Source organism: Aspergillus nidulans, chromosome VI (genome assembly GCF_000011425.1).
Source record: "Aspergillus nidulans FGSC A4 chromosome VI".
Lineage (NCBI taxonomy): Eukaryota > Fungi > Ascomycota > Eurotiomycetes > Eurotiales > Aspergillaceae > Aspergillus > Aspergillus nidulans.
The window spans coordinates 2,831,492-2,851,406 of NC_066262.1; the positions used below are offsets into that span (position 1 = coordinate 2,831,492).

Below are 19,915 nucleotides of genomic sequence, written 5' to 3' on the forward strand. Positions count from 1 at the left end.
CCGCCTTCCCGCTTCCTCTCCTTTCAGTCTTCTTCTCTTTCTCTCTTTCCCCTCCTCCAGCCTCCCGACGTAATCCTCATCCTGTGAGTATACCACCACCTACTTTGTCCTTCCTCTATTTTACGTCCTGTCTATCTTTCTTCGCTCTTCTAGGTGTTTCATTCATCTTTTCCTTTTTTTCTATTCGTCGTCTTTTTACCGTCGCTGACTGGGCTCGTGACTGCAGATATCCTCTCAACTTCGGTAACACCGCTCATTTTTCAACCGTCGATCGGCTGATATAAGTCTTTTCTTTTCTTTTTCTTTTTCTACCACCTCAGATTTTTTAAAATGGCTCTCAAGAGAATTAACAAGGAACTCACTGATCTCGGCCGGTAAGCTATTATATCTCATTCTGATTGTCCCACCCCACCATACCGCGGGGGCGCCAATATGCCCCGCCGAAAAGAATGCCATTTTACAACAAAAGCCGTTTGGCGGCTCCTGTATTACGTCTTGATGCTAATATGCGCCTTCAAATTTAGTGATCCTCCATCCTCTTGCTCCGCCGGCCCCGCTGGAGAAGACCTGGTATGACTTGCAATGACTGCTCTTTTCGCCGATCGCCAACTGCGGCGGATCAGTTCCTACGATGTTATTGATAGACTAACATTATATTTAAACGGGCAGTTCCATTGGCAAGCAACGATCATGGGTCCTGTAAGTCACCACTTCACTTTTGAACGATGGCGTTGTAGGGCCTGTGTGCTTTCCGAGCGAGGAATTCGCGGGCCTTGCAACTTTCTCTTCATGGCTAGCCGCTGACGGATTGTCTTCACAGGGTGACTCCCCATACTCGGGCGGCGTGTTTTTCCTAACAATTCACTTCCCTACCGACTATCCCTTCAAGCCACCAAAGGTCAACTTCAACACTCGGATCTACCATCCGAACATCAACTCCAACGGCAGTATCTGCCTTGACATTCTCCGAGACCAGTGGAGTCCAGCCTTGACAATCTCCAAAGGTCCGTCATCGAAACTTTGTTCCACTAAATTTGTCGACCAACACTAAATGCTTCGCAGTGCTGCTCTCGATATGCTCCATGCTCACAGATCCCAACCCGGATGACCCTCTGGTGCCTGAGATTGCTCATGTGTACAAGACTGACCGTCCCCGATATGAAGCCACCGCACGTGAATGGACTCGCAAATACGCCATCTGATCTCCGCCTATCAAGCTCCACGGCCACCTTGGTCTTCTCAAGCTCTCTGCGTCTCCATTCGCTTTGTGACAATATACTGGAAGCCTGGCGTACCGTGATCGTAGATCTCTTCGTTGTTTTCCTGCAAACCATTTGCGTGTGCTTCAACTTTATTCCTAGTTGTTTCGGGCTTCTTTTGGCGGGAAATGTCATATTCAATGATCATTACGATTAACTCTCTGCATTCATGGCATTTTGTTTCACTGAATGGAGTCAGACAATGTTTTGTGATTCACAATCTAACCCAAGCAGGCCATATTCTTTGGGTCGGGGTCGCAAGAGTCGTTGGTGCAGTTGTGCAGGCTTACCCGCAAGTAGGCTGGACATTGGGCAGGGGTGCTCGAGCAAGGCAAATGTACCAGATAGCTAGTAGTTAGGCACTTATGGCACAACTCTTTCGACTTCTGATCAGTTGTATAAAAACCCACTTGGATTTTGCGACTATTCTCAATGCAAGGCTGTGGCATAAAATGCTTGCTCTAGCACAGCTCGTGGGTGAATTTCCATTAAGAGAATTGTCAAACCAGTCATTGTTAGGTGATGCTTGTATTCCTGATTTATGAATATTGAGACATATATTTCGTCTATATAATGCAACACATGCTTGCCGAAACGAAAAGTCAAGACGCATCTTAGTAAACGGAAGTAACAAATGCGTTCTGACATGCAATATGCAGAGTAGAAAGTTTCTATGTTCTGGGACAACAGCTGTATAGGCAAGTGAGCTTGAAAATAACAGTGATTATAAGTATGGAAGTGAAAAGAGGGCAAAATCAGGCGAAAATAATGATGCTAGACGGAGAAATCCGGGCAAAGGGCGATCTACGCAACCTGACTTGCTCTCCGACTGGAGCTGATCTTTGAACCAGCAATTGAACCGCCGCCTGCAACACTCCCGCTGGCCTTGACGGTGCGTCTGGAAGCATGACTTGATACCTGGCTGACGCTGTCACTCGGTCTGACGGGTTCATCGAATTTGCTGGACCGTTTAGAGACATGCGACTTATGAGAGTGATGAGATCGGTGTGAATACGAGGAGCGCCTAGATGAGTCGCCAACCTGGCTAATCGAGTCGTCAGGCGTGACATGGGTTTCGACATCCACGTCATCGTAGGCGGGCGTAGATTTAGTGGCGCTGCGGTAAGATGAATACGAGACCGTAGAGCCTTCAGGGAGAGGAATTTGGCGGGCTGTTCGTGTTGAGGAAGCCGTGCTTCCGGTATGGGACTTTGAAACGGAGTGGTGGGAGCTTTGTGTGTGGGAATGGTGAGATTTGGATGCTTTGATAGTCGAGGTAGAATAGACACTTCCTTTCTCCGAGATGCGCGATTTTTCGCGGAAGGAACTGATCAATGTGCTTACATCGGCAGGATACTGTTGGGCTTCAGACGCGGGCGGGTATTCGATGGCTCTGAGGGGGATTTCGCTCTGGTTGTAGATGCTCCCTTCTGAGGCGCGGCGGCCCCCTTCATCGTAGTATACGCTTCCCTTTGGACCTCTGGTGCCAAACTCTGTGCCTTCATAAACTGTGCTCGCCCATGGGTTCTTGGACGTTACACTTCGGGTTAGCGCAGGTCGAGATTCTGCGGTCGAGTAAACGCTTCGTGGAGGAGGTGCCTCGATAGCTCGGTAGCCCTGATAGTCCTGGAACTGTGATTGGGCTGGCGAAGTTTCATGAGAAGAAAGTTGTCGAAATTCTTGAGGCATGAACTGCGATGGTGATAGAGAACTTGTTGCCGGGCTTTGTTCGGAATCGCCCTTAGACATGGCGTAGGCAATTGCAGCGCCGGCGGCAGCGCCGATGAGCGTACCGACAATCGTCTTAGCGGCTTTACTGTCATCATTCTTTTGCGTTGTGTGTGTGTGAACGACATAGGTTTGAGGAGGCGCTTGTTGAATTTCCCGAGACGAGACTATTGACCCACCGCGTTCAGAGGGAGCTCGTTCTGAGGGAGCTGGTCGATCAACGGCAGTTAAAGCCCTGGATACATGAGATTTGGCATTGGACTTGGCACTGCTGGCTTTCGATACGACCGAGCCATTCTCGAGCAGTGCAAGAGCAGATTTGCTCACGGCTGATCTGGCCACGGTACTGCCGCTAACGGTGCTGCCGCTGCTGCTTCTCATGTCTGTGTCGGGACGATATACAGCCTCAATGCTATTTCCATCCATATCCATGACAGCAGCGCTAAAGTAGCCTGACTGAGAGTCGCGAGTCTTGGGCTCTCCATGGAGTTTCCCTCCCGCTTTGAGTGCACAGATGAAAAACGAGTTGACAGCATCCTTTGAAGGTGCGGGGAACGCAACATGAGCGGCGCCGGCGGGGCATCTATAAGATAGTTAGAGATAGAGCTGCGAGTCGGACGTCTGCGTAGAGGCCACCCACCCCGGCTTTTGCTCGGTTATCCAGAAGTCCGCGGGCTCGTTGGAGTCTTGCCCAAATCCAATGTAGTCGTCATGGCGACCAATGAATTTATATCCTAGGGGCTGTAGGCAGGAAAGAAAAAAAGATGTGGAGGTAGGGAGGTGGGAAACGGTCAAGGTTAAATGGGAAAGAGGCATGTCTTCGCCGGATGAACTATCTCGCTGAGTCAAAAACTACAGCGGGATTTGTCTGAGAGGAGCGGCGGTGGTATGACAGGGTCTTGATGTGTACCCAGATCTGACTGCTGAGTGCTGGTTATAGCGCAGAAGACGGGCAACAAAGAAGTATGATGAACGATCCGAGTAATTGGAAATGAAGTAGACAAATACAGACGGTGAGTCAGGAAGAAGCGGGCTGATAAAGAACAGGATAAAGCTCCCTAAGTACCCTAAGCATTGGAGTTACACCCAAAGCATGCCCATGCCATCCAACCAGAAGCTTTGGGGCGATAATCTCGTAACCGGCCTCGTGAGAGACCAGGGAGCCTTGATATTGCAGGCATGAGTGCATGTCTCAGCAGCAGCCCAGGGCTCCTATCGGAATCACTGAAATTGAGCAAGACCCACGATGCTCCTATCGGTGAAGTTAGCCATGAGGGGTTGAACAGCATTACGGTAACGGCCAGGTCATCGTGGAGAAGCCTGAACGGGACCTTGTAGTCGAGGCGGCCCTGTCAATGAGGGAAGAATGGGTGGGTACCATGCAAGACCGAAGCCAAGCAACAACAATGAAGTCAAGCTGGTGAGGCGACCGATTAAGAACAAGGTAAAAGATAGAGATTGGTTGGTAGTGAGAGTCTAACGGAAGATTTCCAAGCCTGAAGCGTGACACTGAACTGCAGCCACTGTAGTAGCTCATCCGTACAGAGTACATGCTGTGTAGTGACCTTCTTGTCCAAGGCCATGGCTTCATGCCTCATGGAGCAGTAGTAGGAGGGGTCACCCCACGCACAACCTATCAATTGGCTGGATGTAGCCAAACTGGTTTCATTGGCCGCCGTGTTCGTCACAGTCACCAATCATGTTGGAACAGCAAATAGACCAGAGGAACGGTCGAAGAACAGTAGAGCACGAGTACCGGGAGCCACTTAAAATGGCCCCTCTGACCGTCCGACAATGGCCTCGCGTTCCTGCTTTGGGCACTTCTGCTGCTGCTAGCCTGCTAGTCGCCGCTGGTGTGTCTGACCGCTCGGTGATATCCACACCATGAATTCTAGAGCCTTGACAGATTGACCAAAATTGTTCTGAACAAGACAAATCACGCGTCGTCAGCAGTCATTCCCAATGCAAGAGGCAATTTTCGGGGCGTCCCGTGTCAAGCTGGCGTCTGGTGTTGAACTTGCCTGTCTCTTTTCGCCATTAAACGCTTGGGATCGACAGCGCTATCCATCATCTGAGATCCATGATGATATAGTGCAAAATACTTAAATGGAGACAACGCATGGACGGACCCCTTGGGCGCCCCGAATGGAGCGGGAGATCCACAAACTCATGGAGCTTCGAGGGGGCGATGGCCGCTTGCCACGTCGTAGGAAGAGAATACCGTCCTTGGTTATTGGAGCCACCAATCCGTACTTAATTCTGCATGAGTGGCATATTCCCGAGGTTAAAGAGGTATGGCGGCGACTATTGAGTGAGTCATCAGTTCAGAGCTGGTGAATTGAGCCCGATCTTTGCTCATGTCTTGAACAGAACAGAGAGGAAGATTATGCTAAGACAACCCGAGACATCACCGCCAAAACTCAAGGTCTACGCCTGTAATTACCAAACACGGAACACGGAACACGCAACGCGGGACACTCTTTCGTCTCTACCTGGAGGCCTAGAGGCTCACATCATTATTTATCTATATATCTAATCCGATGGCCGGCCGAGAAGTAGACTGTGATACGTCATGCCACCACAACGATTTCCTCGCATATGGTAGGTTGTCCGGCTCCAAGGACATGATCGTGTGCAGCTGTGTTAATAGACATGCCGCAGATACGGCGTAGCCCATAAATCAAGTACAGCGGGATCCGCCCGGGCCTTGACAATCCTTTTGTCACTTGTCAACAACTATACCGTCGGAAGAGCGCATAATACAGGAATCATAAGGCTGTAATCTGGAATCCGGACTCCTGGAGTTGTTGGTTCCACAGACCGGACATAAATCTTGACAGATCCAGAAACAGGAGGTAAGGCAAAACAGGAAACCGACGTAGATCCAATTTGTCAGATGGAGTAAGTCCACAGGTACGTAGGAAGGGCGGCGCGAGGGCCAGAAAGGTCAATTCCAACATGCGGTGTTTGCCATGTTTTGACAGGTTTAGATGTATGTCCGCAAGGAGATTCGTCACGTCGTCAAGTTCGGGAAATTTGCAAGATGGGAGTGGAATGACAATTTCGTTCATAGGATATCCCAAACTTCCTCTGCGGCATGACAGAACTTGCTGCATGCGACGCTCGCACTCAAACTGTAGTTGCTGATACTAATGGTGTCATCCTTGAACGAGTCCGCAAAGTCATCCTGGCCCTTGGCCATAGCTCCAACAAATATACAGATGCTCTCTTTGGGGCCCAGAGACTCGATGTAATCCTTGACTCGCACAACCGGGGCTTCGTAACTGAGCGTCACCTTGCGGCAGTTTGGAGGCAAATGGTCGGTGATTGGGTTCTTGATGACTTTGAGAAGCTTCTCTTGCGAGTTAGTGGAACGGATGGAGAGTCGGTGCAAAAGCTGAACCATGAGACCGGCGAAGCGCTTGAAAGTTCGAGGAATGCGAACCGAGGGGTTGACCTCAATTAAAACGCCTTTGGCAGTGTGAATGTAGATTTGCAGCTTGCCAGCTTTGTTGACGGGAGAGTCAAGAAGAGTGAGAAGACACTGTATCAGACGAGGATGGTCAGCGATCAAGTGTTATCAGAATGTCTTCGCTAGAGATAAGATGGTCCAACCTGATGAGTGATGTCGGGACGCGCCTCGCTAATGTCCCGGTTCATTTTGCGCATGACGCCAATATGTTCATCGCTGTTTAGCAAAGAGTATTTCTCGTCGCGAGCAGTACCATTGCGTCCACCGTGAGAAGCTTTAAACGTCTCCAAGCTGGCGTGTGACAGAACCACAATCAACCGCTGCGTCTCCTTATCATTGGGAGCGATGGGAACATGTTGCTCAGCGACAAGTTGTGGCAATTCGGGTGGAGGACAGGACTGCGTCCCTGACCGTACCGGTGTGTCAGCACTCATAGCAGGCTAATTAAATGGGATAAGTGGCGGTGGAAATGGCAGAGGGAAGATGCTCGGCGGGTGTTGAAGAACCACCAAACTGAGATGGATGCTGGAGTGATGGCGGAGCCTTTTTTTGTAGCTCGACGCCGGGTCAACTCCAGCTGAAGCGATGACAAGATGATGAGAATGGAGAGAGGAAGAATAACCGGTCGGAAACAGTAGGGTGAAAAGGCGGCAGAGATGAGGGGAAAAATTCGATGGTAGAGAAGAGCAAGAAGGACGATTCTATTGGACAATGGGACCTACTGGCACGCTTTCTTTTTCCTGCAACCTGAACTGATTCCGACATTATAGCCTTCGGACTTTTGAAGAATATACTAATCAGCGATGGAGGCGACAATCGAATATGCTAGTAGGCAAGAGAAAAATGGGCCGAAGTTGAAAGGAATCGGAGGTGGAACAGATGCGGCGGAGCGCAGGAGAATTGGCTGGAACAATTGGCGGCTGCGAGGTTTATAATACAAGGCTTGGAGAATCGTTCTCAGAACCGAGGGACCGCAAGGCCTGCAAGATTGGTATATGCAAAACAGAACAAGGTGTGTTGCAGAAAGTCTCATCGGAGTCTGAAAAAATGAGGGACAGAAAGGCGGAATGGAGTTTTTTACGGGTCCCCGCCAAATCTGGAAATCAACCGTTGCCGGAGAGGAAAAGACCCCCAAAGCCACAGCATCCGGAGTAATTGTTGATAATAATGAGGAATAACTCTGTTTCTGCTAAATACCTAAGGCCCGGTATACTCGGGTCCTTAGCGGAGATTTTTTTTTTTCATCTAGTCAGTACATTTATTTGTTTCCAGCACCTGTCAAGTTTCATCAGCCCCCTTTCGTCCTCATTCCTTTCGTATCAAACCCCCAAAAATTGAGAAAACTGCATGATCAGGAATCGCTCGCGGGCCATTAGGTTAGATTCGACCCTGCGTACCCCGGTCAACGGCCGTCTGTCTATATCTTCCGTCAGCACTACGGAGTACGGACTATAGTGCTCTGCAAGCGATGTGATCATTGGTCGCCATCTCGCGGCGCCCGGAGTACGATCGTTCTTCGTTTCTGAATCCCACCTCCGTGAGCTGATCTCGTTTCACAAATGATTACGGAATCTGGGGATCTGATGGGTGCAAGGTTGCCCGGTTGGCGCTATCTATCTCCGCGCCGTCAAAGCAAGCGGCGGCTGAATTGTGAGTAGCGCAGTCGTCTATCTCCTCCAGGACTCGATTATGCTCCGCGTACCGGAGGACTGTGAAGCGGCCGAATTGCCCAACTGATTGCTATTTTGACGAAGCATGGCGTTGGCTCCCGGTCAAATCGTGTCGTCTTACTCAGACTTCCATTTTGAGTGCTCGGTTGCCTACTACGGCTGCTTGGCCCCCAACAGACAGAGGGCTTCTTTGTGAAGTTCATCTTCCTTAGCTCGCTAACTCATGGCCCTCAACTCGCCCCCCAAGTCGCATAAGCAGGGGCTGCGGGTAACATGCGACATGTGGGGTCTCCTCGAATGACTTGATGTACAACCTAGAATGATGCACAGATTCGAATACCCCAGCCATTGAGGGCCCCCGAGCTTCGCACTGTCCACACTCGGTGGCGATAGGCTTGATTCTGATCGCCTGCGTTGATGTTCCATTTCAGTGCACGTCGGGCGCTCACAAATTCTACTTCAATCTCGCATGTCAAACCTACCGCTGCATCCAGAATTGAGCGGAATGTCCCATATCCCCAACTGTGGTGTTGATTAGCGCTGTTCAGCGGGCGCTAGCTTCAAGGAACACTTTAGCCCCCAATATAAAGAGGATAGATATGGATTTATGCCCTTGCTGTACGCATGCTGCCGTTTAGGGCGTGGATGTCTTTGTCATCCATGTTTTCTCTTTGACAGGGTGATCGCACAGGTAGCCAAGTGCTATGGCGGAGGTACTGGAATGATTTGACGGCTCTCCAATCCGGACAGGGTACTTGCATGGATTAGCGATTGACGCAGTCTTGGACCCATGATGTTCGAAAAAGCAAGAATGCGGTAGGTGGGCAGAAAGACGAAGAAGCATGCCTGGCGCCTCAAAGCAATTCGGCCGGCAGCAACATGACTTTCCTAGCAGACGGCAAAGAATGTTGGGATGAACGAAGCGCATGCAATGGGACATCCTCGTGCTGGAACAAAGGATCCTCCATGGCGGCTTGTCTCGAGGTACCGAATGAGAGTCTCAGCACTGCGATGTTATCACCCTGACTTAAGACATCAGGGGACAGCAAGTAGATAGTATACATTTTGTGTAGCTAGCCTCGACAGACATGATCCAGGAAGCATCTGGACACCCCAAAACTCATAGGGAAAGAATTGAACAGGCCGGCACCATGTACCATAGCGGAGGTCAGCCCAAGCTCGCGATAGGCAACAGTTAAGAGTCCAACGCAAGACTGAGAGTCCAAGATCAGCTGTTGATAGCCCTTGCTTCGAGAGTACTGTAGATCGGAAGGAGGACCGAAAGGGGGGACTCCATAAGGCATCATCGACGAAATTGCGGCAAGGGCTGGGCCAACCAAGGCAGGGGAATAAATAATAAATAATGAGAGGAGAAAATATGTAACTGCCAGCACAGCGTAGAGTGAGAAAGGCCACCCAGTCATAGCAGGGCGCTGGAGGTACATACTTTATGCAGGGAGGAGCGAGCGCGATGGTTGGTCGCCCATGATTTCAGGAGGCGAAGTCGGGACGTTGTTGGCGGCCAGTCGCCAGTGACTGTCATCAAAGCAGTTCCACAGGCATCATCATCGTCGTAACGGCTGCCTGGATAAATATCTCTCCTTCTCTGGGTTCTTTGTTCTTCCCATCGCCTTCGCCTTGCAGTTTATACTAACACTGGTATTCTCAGTGGCATCACCTACGTAAGTTATCAATATACCTGAATCAGGCTAGTTTGCCTTCACGCGTTCCGTCGATCACTTCCGTCGCCGCCGAAGCTTTCCGTCCGTGGAAAATAATCATCACAGGCGTCATCAGCGCATAATAACATTAGCACTGCCTGGCTCCTGTTTTCACTCTCCTATTATTTCGGTTCTGGGTATCCATGTTTGCCCGTACCGGTCTCTCATGATTTGAAACAGTCGCTCGGGAGAAGTACAAAAAGGAGATGCCGTGGACTGTAACAAATTCATTCAAGCGGTGCGATACTCACTCATTGCCCCTCTCTGTCGCGTTTTCCCGCTTCTAACAGTTTTCCACAGAGGTCTCATGATGAAAACATACGGGCGGTCTTCATGGCGCGTCTACGATGATGACCAACGTCCAGCGGCCAAGAAACGACGCGTTTTGTCGGATTGCGAGTCGGACGCGGCTGAAAAGAGCCTTGAGTACGCCATCCGGGAGTCCACGGCTAACGTACGATCGAGTCCGTCGCGTCGAAACTCTCTGGCACTTTCCGATGGTTCTCAGGACACTGATTTGTCAACACCTCCTTCTTCCCCTCCGCCACGCTTGTCTCCTCCGCCGCAGAACACCCGCAAACCGACGTTCTCCTTTCTGAAGCGCAAGTCGGCGCCCAAGGATGGGGCCAATGGGTCGCCTCTCTCCGAAGTGAACTCCAACAGCGTACGCGCATCTCTCGATCCTCCGAAGAAGAAAGCAGGGACACCGGTTTCTCAACAACCGGCGTTGAAGCAGATGCAGCTCGATTTGGGCCATGAGGTACGGAAAACGTGCGCGACCTGTGGGATGGAATATGTGCCGTCCAACAGCGAGGACGCGTCGCTCCACAAAAAATTTCACGACATGAACTCGACTGGGGTAGACCTAGGCAAAGCGTTCATGCGGGCGAACGCGTCCCGATGGGTTTACGAGGCGACTCGCTTTGAGGAGGGGTATGTGGTGATAGTGGATCGCAAATCGTCACCTACAGCAAAGAACCAGGCCAAGAAGGTCCTGGAGGTCATCAGCAAGGAGCTGTCCTCTCCGGTGATCGAGGATGATACCCTATGGAGCCAGACGGAGCCACCGAAACATCTGCGCAAGAACGGAGCGTCGGAGAAGGTGGACAGATACAAGGTGTTCTTGCACATGAAGGACAGCCGGTGTGTGGGCGCCTGTTTAACTGAGCGTATCTGGGAGTCTCACGCGGTGGATAAGGCATCTATCCAGACGGACGGTGCTGACTCGGCCGTCACTGTTCGCGACGATACCCATCCCGCGATCGTGGGGATCTCACGCATCTGGACGTCTGGCTCTTCACGTCGAAAGGGCATTGCGATGGATCTTCTTGACTGCGTCGTGAGCAACTTCATTTACGGGATGGAAATCCCGAAGGAACAGGTAGCTTTCAGCCAGCCAACAAACAGCGGGAAGAGCCTAGCCCAAGCATTTTTTGGGCCAGAAAACGAATGGCATGTCTACAAGGAGAGTTGATGGTTTGTGCACAATTGTCATTCGTGAACTACTAGTATGGTGTGCGCTGTACGGAGGCCGAACAATCCCCCGAAGTCGATTTAGTCTCTCTCTCTCTCTCTCTCTCTTTTTCTCTTTCCTCTTTTGTCTTCTTATTACTACTCGGCGAGCTGATACCCCTTTTTTCCCGGGCATTGGGCCATGAGGGAGGCATACTGTGACGAGCAACTATCCGGTGGTCTTGTATTTGGCGGTGTTTTTTTTTTTGGATGGGAGATCTGGGGATCTTTATTCTTTGGCTATTATTCTCTGTACCATATACCTATGACTTTTTGTTTTCTGTGAATTTCGAGGCCGCATTCTGGCAGATAGCTGAGCATCAGAAGTATAGAAAATGTAGTCTCACTGTAAATCTTGTCGGCCGTTGTTCCTGCCGGAAGCCGCACGGAAGGTCAGCGGCGTCTTTTGTTGACGCTCGACGAACGACTCTCTTCCCCTCTTCTCTCCCTTTCCGATTTCATTGCCCTCGCCTGATCTTCCTTTGTTCTCATGATTGGTGCTGTCACGTCTCTCTGCGATGTCTGGATCAAATCCTTTCCGCCGTAAGAAATCAAGAGGTGATGCTCCTTTTCCGCCGCTTCCGAGTCATCTGCGACGGAGCCTACAAGACCATCGTGAAACAAGCTGACTTTTGCAGATCATTCAGCTCATCAATACCAGTCTCACTTCACTCCTTCCATATCATCCCAGTCAACCGCGACCGACCCGACGTCTCTCAGCCGTTCCTCAAATGATGTAGTTGCTACAGAGCAGGCGGACTTTCCTCCCCCGAGTGCGGGCGCCCCTCTCCCAACCGCCAATGCGCGGGGTCTCGACGACCCCGAGACTTCGGATGATCACTCCGACTCGGATCCCTTTGGACAAGACTCAGACGTGAGTGATGATGACGTTGAAAGGCCGGCAACCCCAGTGAACCCGGTAATAGCGCTTTATCCTCAAGAGACAGTCGGCGTTAGTCGACCTTCTGTTTCAAGTCAGGCTTCCACAACCACAGCCGGCGCTTATAAGGAACAATTCCCGACAACTGCTGCTTCTCATGTGAATATCGCAGAAGTTGGAGGACTACGGGAGACCACGGATATATCTAGCTCAATCGCCTCGAGCTTGTCGTCCGTTTCGCTGGAGAAATCAAGCAGCGACAACAGCGGCAAAGAGCGTCGGCCATATGTACACGCTAGAAGCTCGGCTCGGCCAGTTCCGTTAGGAACAAACGCAGATTCAGATGCTCTTGCTACTCGTTCGGCTAACAATCGCGATAGGGTGCCACCTCCTCCGCCGAAAAGTCACCATGGGAAGCTGATTAGCCCCGGTCTGAACAATGCATCAGCTGCGTCGCAAACAACGCCTAGCAGAGCTACAAATCGGGTTTCTTTCCATGGCTCTTCCCCGGGGTCTCTGGTTTCTCCTCGAATGTCGCAGGAGAATACAGACTATTTTGGTATACCCTTGAGCCACTCCGCGTCACCGGCCGATAGTTTAAGACGCAGTCAATCCCAGCACAAGCGACCACCTACTCCGCCGTTGAGTAGACGACATGGCCAGATGAGACGGTCCAAGTCGACGCTCTCGAAACCGAGCTCTTCCCAGTTCTCTACACCCCATTATACCACATCGATACCCTCAAGTCCTAGCACTCGATCACTGGCCCCTTCAGTACGAAGTCAAGACTCTAAGAATGACCCACCCGTCCATGAAAAGGCGAATTTGAAACCTGGTTCGCAAGCAGAAAACTTAGCACCGGCTTCTTATTCAGATGAATCCGAAAAATCGGGGTTGAGCGTTCAGTCGAATCCTCTGACTACATCAAAACGAGCATCCTTGACAAATCAACTACCGCCCCCTCCTCCTCCCCGGCGCACTCGCGTGACCAACCTCAATAGCGATAATAACAAGTGTTCGAGCGTTGCTTCAGAACACCGCACAGACCAGCCTGAGAATTTTGTTCCGCATCCATCAAATGCGAAGGACATCCTGGCGGATCTGTCGCGGCTGCAGAAAGAGGTAGATGATCTTCGAGGGCATTATGAGAACCGCGCAGCTCGCTAGCCTGAATCTATCAATTACAACAGGCTTCTCAGGAATGCCTAAATATTCGTATCAAATGATAAGCTTACGGGTTACGAGGGGTGTTACCTTGTTCACGCTTTCTGGGGCCCGCCGTCTAATCTGGTGTCTGACTGGTTCAGTTTTGGTGGGCGGAATTTGTTGAATGGCATTATGACTGGAATGAATACATATCACTGCTGGGCAAGATGAACTTTCAATTAAACTATAGCAAGTCGCACTTGAGTTGCCCAATGGCACCTCGTCCACCGACTAGATACGAGCAACAATCACCGAGTGTGCTTACAGTTCGAAACCAATTTGAAATGAGACATCCCTCAATCTCTCCCTAGACAACCCGCCAGCTCCCTGTTGGACATTGTCATTGATCGCGGAAGCATCGTTTTACATGATCTTGCCAGTGTATGATCAGCTTTCAATCCGCACCCAGGCTTGTCTTGTCAATCAAGTACTTAAATTTGAAGCTATCTACAGTTCAGTCGATACAATCGCTCGTAGCCTTACAGAACATCCGTCTATGGCCCATGAGGCCCGGTCAGCGTTGTACAAAGTGTAAGTTCAGGCTGCCATCATCATCGCCCTTACACTTGCCGTACGATTTTCTCAATCACAGACCAAGGCAGCTCTTGCTCAATCGTCTTGAGTCTGTATCTAGACACCCGGGGAACTATCTATGAAGTTCAGGGAGTTCTTGCTCTGAGGTGCAGCCATGAACGATTGTATGCACTTTTTTTTTTTTTCTTTGTGAAAACTCGCTGGTTGGCCCACCATTGGATCCGGAGTGAGCTATGGATGTGCTCTTGGACCCCTGGACAATTAGGAGTAAGGTTGCCGTGCTCTAGGGTTCTTTAAGGCATCGCCGGCAGGGTCCGCAGATTCGTACAACGATTCATTGTATGCGGCATTTCATCTTACAGATAGTCAGTTCTGTTGACTTTTTTGGGATCAAACCTAATTTCTTGAGCTCGTCATGGTTAGGCTTCCGTGCCCTAATACTGGGCCCAAATGCAAGTAGGGCTGCCAAGCATCTGCGTATTCATACTTTGTACTCAAGACGCAGAACTAGCCTTTGACAACATCACTTGCTCTTACCTTCCAATTCGTAAAAGTAAGATGAAAGTTGACACAAATCACCTTTGATACTCGGTGGTAAATTGCTTGAGTGCTCTGTTAATGATTGCTATCATTTTGCTAGGATTTTCATGTTCAGTAGTAAAGCTTGAGACCAGAATCTTAGGGAAAAGCAGGAATGTCTAATCTTGTTTATTGGTGCAGTTGTTGGCGTACTGAAGTATTGCACGTAGTAAAGATGACGTTACCAATTCTTTATCTACTTTTAGGGATGTCAAGAGACACTTGTTGGCTGTAACTGATTTTGCATGAAGTCCTAATATTGGCATTAACCAACAATAAATCACTTAAAATTGTCAGGAATCCGAAAGGAATACTGCCTATCAACTAAAGAGATCAGAGAGGACAGACTCGAGAAGCTAGTCGCTATTACTACTCATTTGTTTATCTTTGCTGCCGCTGTTTGTCTTTCCTTGAAGACTAAGGGTTCTCACCAGAGGAGTGCCTGCCTTAAGATTGGCCTTAAGCAGTACCCCTGCAGTCTGCCACACTTGAACATAGTGCATAGAGACAAATAAGCATGGTAGCAGGAAATGTACAGCATTATTCAGAGGAAATTGAGGAGCTGTCAAATATGGATGCATGCTTCACAGCAGGTCGATTCATGGAACGCAGAACTGCAAATGCTTGAAGCCATTCAAACTCATTCCAATCAGTGGCTTTCTCAGAGGTGGGTAGAGAACTGTGTCAAGCTCCTGCGACTGCAGTATTAGGCTGGGGAACACCAAGACCCGGGTTAGAGATCCGGAAGCTAGAGGGCGATTTACAGGGTCTGATCAGCGGCAGTTTCAGCAGAGACGTAGGCTATAGACTCAAGCTTCCAGATAGTTTTAGATCGCAATTGGGCGACCCTCTTTGACCAACACATTTTATGACTTCCTACAAACTACTGCCCCCGACCTGTTCGTTACTCAGAATAGAACCATTGCCATGGGGTATGGTGACGGACGTCTCGCAAACACAGGGTTCCACGTATTACCTTCCTAGACTCTACTCTCCAATACTTCTGATCTCCCTCAATAGAGGGGTCTGGGACGTGGTATTTCACTTGACTGAGATATTTGCCGCGAGCAAGCACCGGTGATAACTATCAGTCCACCAAGGAAGTGTACAAGGCGCAGGACCCTGCTTCGAAACACCTCAGATCTAGGTCCCGCACATTGCAATCCGAATAGTTGATATTACAGTAATACCATTTGCCGAACAGTCATCCATCGTGCAACAGACAGACGTGCCTGTTGGGGGTTCACGATGCTGGTTTGACACTCAAATCTAGAGGCCCATGCATAGCTGGACGCACTATCAGAACTGAACAGTTGGCATGAGCCTGCAATCTGCTTTGAGAAGAGAGAATTAGAAAAGTAGTGAACAATAACTATGGTACAATAGTGAAACTCTGTGCCATAGGAAATTGTGCCGAGCTCTGGTGAACCTGGTGAACATGCTTATAGAATCTAAATCTTAGGGCTCTCTAGGAACATGCTCTGGGTCACAAGCCTCTATGATCTGAATCTTCTTGAATTCTTGTATATTCGATGAAAAGGACAGCTAATCAAGTATTCATACCGTATATTTGAAACAGACCTGTATTTGAATTGGATATTGCAAATGGTCATGTGATTGAACTATAGTTACCTCCGTTACATCAGGTCTGGCATGCACATGCACGTGCCTAGATAACACCTGCCTTTAATTGACTGTCTAGCTACTACTACCCAGTATTGATGACAGACATAGCCACCTTTCCCTTACCCAGTATGTGCTGGGAAGATAGACTATTATTGCTTTGAATTCTTTGATTCAGTCACAATTAAGCGTCTATCTAGCTTGAAACCTACCTTCCTTCACATTCTTGTTCCATCCTTCACTCTCCTCTTACCTCATAATGCGGCAGCCGATGGTCGTCGCGAAATCCTCGCTAAAACGGGTTTGATTGAACGGGCTCCTAATGGGTCTCTTCAACAGCTTCCTCTTTGTTTATCTCCTTGGCGGATTTACCTTTCTCCCTCTGGTCCTGTCGCTATTTCTTCTCTATTCATACCTCGTCCTGCCGCCGTCTTCCCCGCAGTCCGAGCGTGTAAGCGACTCCGCCGATACCTCGATCCACCGCCCTAATGACGATCAATTCAGTCTCAAATCCGGAACAGATGAGTTAGCGGAGGAATTCTATCGCACTCATGACACAGATGTCGCTGCAGGATACTTTGTGGTCTGTCGCGAATATGTTCCGGGTGGAATCAATGGGAAGCCTCCAGAGCGGACCACTCCCGCAGGGGAGGTAGTTGGCCCGGAAAGTCCAAGCGTCTATCAAACGATGTATAGGAGTCTCTTTGACCGGAAGCAATCGCCAACGATTGAGCCAGCGAAGAACATGGCAAGGAACGGCAAACGGACACGTAACATGTTCTACATCGTGCTTCGGTAGGTACCCGCCGCCGGTGCCCTTTTGTCGTATGAAGGCTGACGATGGAGGATTCCAGACATGGTCATCTGATGCTTTATGACGACGCGGACCAAGTGGAGGTCAGATATGTCATATCGCTTGCCCATCACGATGTGAGCATATATGGCGGAGAAGGGGAGATACCGGAGGGCGAATTATGGCTGAAACGCAATGCTATCAGTCTTTCACGACGACTCGACTCGCTCGGTGATCTCGGGGGACCAACTCCTCCATTCTTCTTCTTTTCTGAGAACTTGTCCGACAAGGAAGATTTCTATTTTGCCATGCTTCAGAACCAATCGAAGATGGTACATTTTCCCAAAGGCCCGCCCAAGCATCAAGACATCGACGTTAAGCATATAGTCACACTAGTCCAGCGTTTGCATTCTTCAGAAGAACAGCTGCAGACACGGTGGATCAATGCCGTACTGGGTCGAATGTTCCTTGCGTTGTACCGAACGCCCGAGGTGGAGGAGTTTGTCCGGACCAAAATTGTCAAAAAGATATCGCGTGTTAACAAACCGAATTTCATTAGCAAGATAGGGCTTCGAAGCATCGATATGGGAAATGGTGCCCCCTTCATCATAAACCCAAGACTAAAAGATCTTACTGTTGATGGCAATTGCTGTGTTGAAACGGACGTTCAGTACACGGGCAGCTTCCGGGTGGAGATTACCGCAACTGTACGCATCGACTTGGGACAGCGGTTCAAAGCGAGGGAGGTTGACATCGTTCTAGCCGTGGTGCTTAAAAAGCTGGAGGGTCATATGTTGATACGACTCAAGCCTCCACCGAGCAACCGAGCGTGGATCTCTTTTGAGTCAATGCCCAATATGGACATGGATATTGAACCTATTGTCAGCTCGAAACAAATAACCTACGGTATCATATTGCGGACTATCGAGAGCAAAATCCGAGAAATGGTAGCAGAGAGCATTGTCCTGCCTTTCTGGGATGATGTTCCTTTCCTGGATACCATGGCGCAGCGATTCCGTGGTGGTATCTGGCAGCGCGATTCTTCCGAGCCCGGTTCAACAGTTGAAATACCTGATGAGTCTGGGTCCCGGCCGCAAGTTCCAGAGAGCAGTGGCACGGTCAAAGCATCGAAGCCGGCAGATGATCGTACTATGAGCGCGCCAGCTCTTTCAGAATCTGCTACCAACACTGCCACGCGCCGCAAGAAGTCAGAGGCCTCAGAAATGTTGGATAAAGGTTCATCGACCGCCCTATCCTCGCCCGTTGGAAAGAATCCTAATTCGCCGCCGCGAGCAATTCGTTCCCGGACGTTCTCGCATACTGCAGATCCTGTGCTTACCGCTGATCATGGCCAGGTTGACGCTATACTCTCTGACTTCAAAACTGACGAAAAGGGCAATGCTACTAGTTCGATGATTGAGATATCCCGCCGGTCACCGCTCGTCACACCAAGTAAAACCCCTGGCAGTTCGCCTCCTAGCGATCATCAAAGCCTGTCGGATATTGTACACCCAGGCTGTGAATCGTTCAACGCCAGTTCTGTTGGGAATTTGGGGGAAACAAGCAGCGACCCGTTCAAAAGTCCGTCTTCTACTCAGGCAGTTCATTCTGCTCTGGACATGAGAGACGCGGCCAGTCAATCGAGCTCGTCTTTGAACAGCAATAAAACGCGTCGTTCTTCTACTCTAGACAGCTCGGCAGTCTCGTCCGCTTCTCATATATCTTCCGATAAAAAGTTTCAGAGCTCGTTGTCACTAGGTGCAGCGACCTCGATAGCGAAGAAATGGGGATTGAACATGTTCGGAAGCAAGGAGTCTCATACAAACTCGGGAGTTGGCTTATCACGACCCGCAGGAACCCCTGAAGAACCAATTGGGCGTGGGCATCCGTTTCCTCCTCCAGGCATTCCGCTGCCGACGCCCGCGAAAGTCAATAACAAGCGAAATTCTGTCTCAGTACCGAAGCGTAAACCTGTGCCATCTACCAGCCTCCAGGAGGAAATGACATTGGATGGGAACGGGCGAAATCAGTTACCATCAAAGTTCCCTCCTTCGCGGCGGAAAACTGTCCTTGACTTTGATGTCGATGCGGCACGGTCTGATGAGCTGCTTGTTGTCGAGCCTCCTTATGACTCGACGCCCAACAGCCCAGCGGACTTCACACCAGCATCGGGCCTGCCAGATCAACGCCGGTTTGCTACTAAGGAACCCAGGGATCTCGCTCAAGTTGACACTAAGGTCGAAACACGGCAGAATCATGCAGAAGAGCATTCAACAATGGACCGGTTATCAGCTCTGGATCGCTCGGAAAATAAGGAGAGGAACCCGACAAAACCACCGGCTACCGATAATTGTCTCTTAGAGAAGGCCTAATGATAACCGTACGACGGCTCGAGCATCATATGACCTGGTTACATGTTTCCTGTATGTGAAACAGCAGGATAAAGGTGTATGAGAGGATATCTCGTCTACAGGTTGCAGCTTAAATTCGACGGCTGCCTAGGACTTGCATTATTAGGCTCGGGCGAGAGTCACGTATTTCAACTTGCATCTCTTGTTTCATCTTTTTTCATTGGTTGGCGCGCGGAGTTCATGGGCGATTCCGTGGTCTGGCATCACGGTCTATCTTTCTGTATTGGCATTTTACTGGTCGTTTTATTCCAGACCACACATCTGGTGTTAGACTAGCTCCGCTGAATATGGAATCTTGTTAACGCTTGTTCAGGTTGAAGGAGAGCAATTTCGTCCAGTAGACAAATTGATACAAGTAGCTGTAGTGGGGAACTATTAGAGATGACGAAGCAGTGGATGCCAAGACCCGCGGACTTTAGGAGGTCTGTATGGAGAGATCTGCCAGGCGTCAGCGTTCCCTACCTCTAATCTATCCGAACGTCATTCCTTCTCCCTTTTTATCTAGTGTAGTATCTAACTTTGTCGTT

The 19,915-nt window shown here is 49.8% G+C and overlaps 7 protein-coding genes across 7 annotated transcripts, besides 1 other annotated feature; 5 read left to right on the forward strand and 2 right to left on the reverse strand.

Moving 5' to 3' along the window:
* Window positions 1–19,915: part of a sequence feature (contig 1.49 342..206454(-1)) that runs on past both edges of the window.
* Window positions 53–1,647, forward strand: ANIA_02761 (ubiquitin-conjugating enzyme). Its single transcript, XM_655273.2, has 6 exons — window positions 53–83; window positions 227–374; window positions 525–570; window positions 670–699; window positions 821–1,004; window positions 1,063–1,647. The coding sequence occupies exons 2-6, from the start codon at window positions 331–333 to the stop codon at window positions 1,200–1,202; spliced, it is 444 nt and encodes a 147-aa protein (XP_660365.1). The 5' UTR covers window positions 53–83; window positions 227–330; the 3' UTR covers window positions 1,203–1,647.
* Window positions 1,769–4,108, reverse strand: ANIA_02760 (VOC family protein). Its single transcript, XM_655272.2, has 2 exons — window positions 3,628–4,108; window positions 1,769–3,570 (listed from the first exon to the last, which is right to left on the reverse strand). Exons 1-2 carry the CDS (start codon window positions 3,801–3,803, stop codon window positions 2,064–2,066), a joined length of 1,683 nt encoding a protein of 560 aa, XP_660364.1. The 5' UTR covers window positions 3,804–4,108; the 3' UTR covers window positions 1,769–2,063.
* Window positions 5,469–7,271, reverse strand: ANIA_02759 (18S rRNA pseudouridine methyltransferase). The gene is made up of 3 exons (XM_655271.2): window positions 7,182–7,271; window positions 6,603–6,865; window positions 5,469–6,531 (listed from the first exon to the last, which is right to left on the reverse strand). Exons 1-3 carry the CDS (start codon window positions 7,222–7,224, stop codon window positions 6,055–6,057), a joined length of 783 nt encoding a protein of 260 aa, XP_660363.1. The 5' UTR covers window positions 7,225–7,271; the 3' UTR covers window positions 5,469–6,054.
* ANIA_11362 (uncharacterized protein) lies at window positions 9,009–9,328 on the forward strand (the record flags this gene model as incomplete). Its single annotated transcript, XM_050612654.1, has 2 exons — window positions 9,009–9,113; window positions 9,203–9,328. 2 exons carry the CDS (start codon window positions 9,009–9,011, stop codon window positions 9,326–9,328), a joined length of 231 nt encoding a protein of 76 aa, XP_050468550.1.
* On the forward strand, window positions 9,796–11,324 carry ANIA_10336 (ESCO family N-acetyltransferase; the record flags this gene model as incomplete). The annotated part of the gene is made up of 2 exons (XM_050612655.1): window positions 9,796–10,088; window positions 10,151–11,324. Exons 1-2 carry the CDS (start codon window positions 10,057–10,059, stop codon window positions 11,322–11,324), a joined length of 1,206 nt encoding a protein of 401 aa, XP_050468551.1. The 5' UTR covers window positions 9,796–10,056.
* On the forward strand, window positions 11,881–13,409 carry ANIA_10339 (uncharacterized protein; the record flags this gene model as incomplete). Its single annotated transcript, XM_050612657.1, has 2 exons — window positions 11,881–11,947; window positions 12,001–13,409. The coding sequence occupies 2 exons, from the start codon at window positions 11,881–11,883 to the stop codon at window positions 13,407–13,409; spliced, it is 1,476 nt and encodes a 491-aa protein (XP_050468552.1).
* On the forward strand, window positions 16,507–19,349 carry ANIA_02757 (SMP domain-containing protein; the record flags this gene model as incomplete). The annotated part of the gene is made up of 2 exons (XM_655269.1): window positions 16,507–16,979; window positions 17,039–19,349. The coding sequence occupies 2 exons, from the start codon at window positions 16,507–16,509 to the stop codon at window positions 19,347–19,349; spliced, it is 2,784 nt and encodes a 927-aa protein (XP_660361.1).